The following is a 4,770-nucleotide window of genomic DNA, read 5'->3' on the forward strand; positions in this document are numbered from 1 at the left end:
GAAAGTGGGTGACCAAATTGTGGCCCGTTTAGACATGGAGGAGGTGGAGATTGAAGCTTCGTTCTGGAAAAATGCCATTGTATGCATTGTGCTGGGAGCTAACCCACCGTTTAGAGTGTTTGAAGGTTTTGTCAAGAGAATTTGGGGAAACTTAGGTGTTGATAAGATAGTAAGAATGCACTCAGGTTTTACCCTTGTTAACTTCAGGGATGAAGCTACTCGGGACCTGATATTGGAAACGGGAGTCAATCATTTTGACAAAAAACCGGTGGTTCTTCGTCCTTGGACTTCAGACATGGACTCTGTGAGAATGGTCAAGTCAGTACCGGTTTGGATTAGGCTGAACGGTTTGGGTTTGCAATATTGGGGAAAAATAGTCTCAATGCTATGGTGAGTACTATTGCAAGGCCGGTTATGGTGGATAAGGTGACGCAAAGTAGATCGATGGTGAAATATGCAAGGGTTTTGGTGGATATGGAGATTACGGATCACCCCCCGAAATCTATTTCTTTGATCAATGAAAGGGATCAATTAGTTGAACAGTTGGTGGAGTATGAATGGCTTCCTTCTAAGTGTGCTGCATGCTTGCTTTTAGGTCATATAATGGCGAATTGTAACAAGAATAATGGATTGATTTGGAAGAAGAAACCCACTGTTTAGAATGGAGCTAAATTAGACAAGATGAAAGTTAGTTCAGAGGAGGAGTTACAGCAACCTTCTTGGTCTGTTAGTTCTGAAACCAGAGCGGGTAATCCTTCAATTAATGTAGATGAGGAGAGGACAAAGAGCACACATGAGCGACATGATTCAAAGGAGAGTTGTGTTGTACAGGGCATTTCAAATGATGCTCAGCAAGTTGAAACAGGGAGTACTGTTTTTGCTGGTGACTGGATTACTCCTAAAAGGAGAGGGACTAGACAAGTTTTGGCAGTTCCTCACAAGACAGATACACCTCTAGGCAAGGCTATTTCGGGTAATGGTTATGCTGTTCTTGAAGAATCTGGGGATGGTCATTTGGTTACCAACTCTAACCCAATTACGTGATGGAAGTTTGTAATATGATAGGGTGGAATGTGAGGGGTATGAATAAAAGAGATAAGCAAAATGTTATTCTTAGTATTTGCAAGGAAAATAAGGTTGGATTTGGTGCTCTATTTGAGACTAAGGTGAAACATGAGAAGCTTCAAGAAGTTTTTGAAAATAATTTTCACAATTGGGATTACTTTTCAAGTCCTATCACATCTGGTAGAATTTTGGTTTTTTGGCAAGCTAAGTTTGTGAAGGTTGACATCTTACTAGAAGATCCTCAACTTGTGCATTGTAGGATTAGGGTGAGTGGCCAGCAGAAGTTGTTTTTCGCCACGGTGGTTTATGGGAGTAACTCTATGGAGGAGAGGAAAAAATTATGGGACAAATTAGCTAGTATTGGTCAGCTGAAGTATCCTTGGATTATATTTGGAGACTTTAATGCTATGTTTAGCTACCAAGACAGGAATGGTGGGAGACAAATCCTTGCTAAGGATATTGCTGATGCTCAAGATTGGTTGGCTTTAGGCTAAGTAGAGGAACTTAAATGTTCTGGTGCTCTCTATACTTGGTCGAACAAACATGAAGCAGGAGACCGAATTTTCTTTAAATTAGATAGAGATTTTATTAATGATTTTTGGCTGGATTCTTTCCCTAAAATTGAAGCGTGCTTCAAATGGGACTGTATATCTGATCATAGTTTCTATGTGATTAGAAGTCAAGAAGTTAACAAGGTGGGATTCATTCCTTTTTGTTATGGTAACCATTGGTTGCAGTATAGAGGTTACAGAGCAGCTATTTTACATTGTTGGAATGCTACTGTTGGATCCGGTAGAGGTTTTAGCAAGGTGGTTCAGAAACTATTTAGAGTGAAACATGTTTTGAAAAGGTTCAACAGGGAAGAGGTTGGAGATGTAGTTTTGAATTATAGGGAGGCTAAGGAGGAGTTCTGTAAAGCTCAGGAGGCCTTGGCAGCTTATCCATTTGATCTTTCTGTATATCAAACAGTTAATCAAGCTCAGCAAAATGTTACAGTTATGCAGAGTCGATATGCCAGTTATCTCAAACAGCAGAGTAAATTAAATTGGGTCAAATTCAGTGATGAAAATTCGAGGTTCTTTCATGCTATTATGAGGAAAAGAAGAGTTGAAAATAGAATTACGACTTTCACTCTTGGAGACAAAATTGAAGATGATTATTCTAAAGTCGTTGAGCACTTTCTCTCCCATTTTAAGAATTTTATTGGGAGGAGAAGTTTGGCCTCTAAGGAGATTGATAAAAACTGTTTGTACCAGGGAAACAGATTGTCTTTGGAACATCAAGTCAGGTTATTGAGACCGTTTGGCAAGAGTGATGTGAAGAAGGCTCTTTTTAGCATTCACTCTTGTAAAAGTCCTGGTTTGGATGGCTTTGGCTCGGGGTTCTTCAAGGGATTATGGACAGATATTGGTGATGAAATTTCTCTTGCTGTGTTAGAGTTTTTTCAGGATGGGTTCTTGCCGAAGGATCTGAATGAAACGGTGATTTCACTCATTCCAAAGATTGCAGATCCGAACTCAGCTAGTGACTACAGGCCTATTGCGTGTTGTAATACTCTCTACAAGTGTATATCGAAGATGATATGTACTAGACTTTCGGAAGTGCTTCCCTTCCTTGTTCATAGCAATCAAGGGGCTTTCATAAAAAACAGAGTTCTTGCTCATAATATAATGATTTTCCAGGATCTCCTCAAAGGGTACACTAGAAAGAATATTTCAGCTAGATGTATAATGAAGATAGATCTGAGCAAGGCTTATGACACAGTTGACTGGCATTTTGTGGAGGAGTTGCTTAAGCATCTTTGCTTCCCCTCTAGATTTATCTACTGGATTCTAGCTTGCTTGAAAGGTACCAGCTATAATCTTCTAATGAATGGTAGAATCCAGGGCTCTTTTAAAGGGGAAAAAGGCCTTCGGCAAGGGGACCCAATGTCTCCTCTCTTGTTTGTGCTAATAATGGAGTACCTTACCAGATTATTGGCTCATTACTCTGACAAAAAAGGCTTTGGTTTTCATCCTTTGTGTAAACATCTTAGGTTAATTAACCTATGTTTTGCAGACGATTTGATTATATTTTGTAAAGGTAATGTCAGTTCAGTGAGTAAGATTCAAGAAGCTTTCATTTCGTTTTGTTGTTCTACAGGGCTCTCTGCGAACAAATCTAAATCTCAAATCTTCTTTGGAGGGGTTAAGGAAACCATTAAAGATCAGATTCTTGGTTTGGTACAAATGGAAGAAGGCTCCTTTCCTTTGAAGTACTTGGGGGTTCATCTTCGGCCTACTAAGTGGAAAGCTTCAGACTGTGGGGTGATCCTGGATAAGCTGAAATCTTTCTTTTGCTGGTCGTGCCCAACTTATTCACTCAGTTTTTCTTGGTATTAGAAACTTTTGGATGAGTATATTCATACTTCCATCCAGAATCACAGCGGCCATTGATAAAAGTTGTCGGGACTTTCTTTGGGGCAATAATGGGATTAGAAGCAAGCTTCATCTCCCTTCTTGGGAAAAGGTTTGTCTCCCTAAAAAGCTTCGTGGTATTGGTTTTCGTGAAGGTAAGAAATGGAACATGGCATTGATGGCGAATTTTATTTGGGCGACAACAACCAAACAAGACTGCCTTTGGGTTAAATGGATTAGTTCCATTTATCTGAAAGAGCATATCATTTGGAATGTTCCAATTAATCAGGAAATGAGCTGGTATTTTAAGAAATTGTTGAGGTTCAGACAAGTTATTGATGAGGGTTCCTTGAGGCAAGCTGTTAAGGGAGGTAAATTTCGAATTAAACACTTTTATACCACTCTTATTTCTGCTCAAACAGTTGGTTTTGCTGATACTGTGTGGAACAAAATTATAGTGCCCAAACATAGATTTATATACTCGCAGATTTTCAACAATCAGTTGCTTACTAGAGATCATTTGAGCCGATTCTTGCCTCTCACCTATGCTCTTTGCCTTGTTTGTGATTCTGAAATAGAATTGCACAGCCATCTGTTCATGGAGTGCATTTTTTCCAGGAAAGTGTTTGAGGAAATTGGTAGTTTGCTGGGATATTTGCATTGGCCTAAATCGTATGAGGAGCTTCATCTTTGGTGCTTGGAAGCTGTGCGAGATCTGAAGAACCAGATTGTTAATGCCGTGTTATCTGCTTCTTGGTACTTTATTTGGAGCAACCGGAACAACTGCATTTTTGACTTTGTTTGTAAATTGGCCAGTAGCATTAGTTTGGAAATCAAGGAATCAGTTAAGTATAGAGTCTTGGGCATGGGTTCTCTTTCTCATAGAAAATGGGACAATTATTTTCGTAATGTTGTAGAGGGTTGGTAGTTGTTTTTTTTTCTCTTAGTGTGTTGCTGAGTTAGTAGTTTGCTGGTTTGTAGCAGCTGCTTTCTGTGTTCTTTGTACTTGGTTGGTTTTTGAATAAAGATTTTCTCTTGTTCAAAACATAAAATAAAATTGCTCAAATGTCTATAAAACTCTCTTTGGAATATTTCCAATTAAATTTTCAAACTTTATGTTATTTATAATTCTCACCTAATAGGATAAATAACCATTTGGTACCCTAAGTTTTCAATAATGCTCATCTCGTACCCTGTAATTTGAAATCATTCATATTTGGTACCTTAGACTCAAATTTGATATATTAAATTTTCTCAATATGACCAAACTGCCCTTAGTTAAATGTAAATAATTAAATAAATTTGAATT

The 4,770-nt window shown here is 38.4% G+C and overlaps 1 protein-coding gene across 1 annotated transcript; it reads left to right on the top strand.

Annotated features, from left to right (window-relative positions):
- Positions 1–1,043: 1,043 nt before the first annotated feature.
- Positions 1,044–4,389, top strand: LOC133806354 (uncharacterized). The gene is made up of 4 exons (XM_062244466.1): positions 1,044–1,543; positions 1,727–3,087; positions 3,208–3,319; positions 3,483–4,389. The coding sequence occupies exons 1-4, from the start codon at positions 1,044–1,046 to the stop codon at positions 4,387–4,389; spliced, it is 2,880 nt and encodes a 959-aa protein (XP_062100450.1).
- The last annotated feature ends 381 nt before the right edge of the window (positions 4,390–4,770 follow it).

The sequence above is a fragment of the Humulus lupulus genome, chromosome X (genome assembly GCF_963169125.1).
Source record: "Humulus lupulus chromosome X, drHumLupu1.1, whole genome shotgun sequence".
Lineage (NCBI taxonomy): Eukaryota > Viridiplantae > Streptophyta > Magnoliopsida > Rosales > Cannabaceae > Humulus > Humulus lupulus.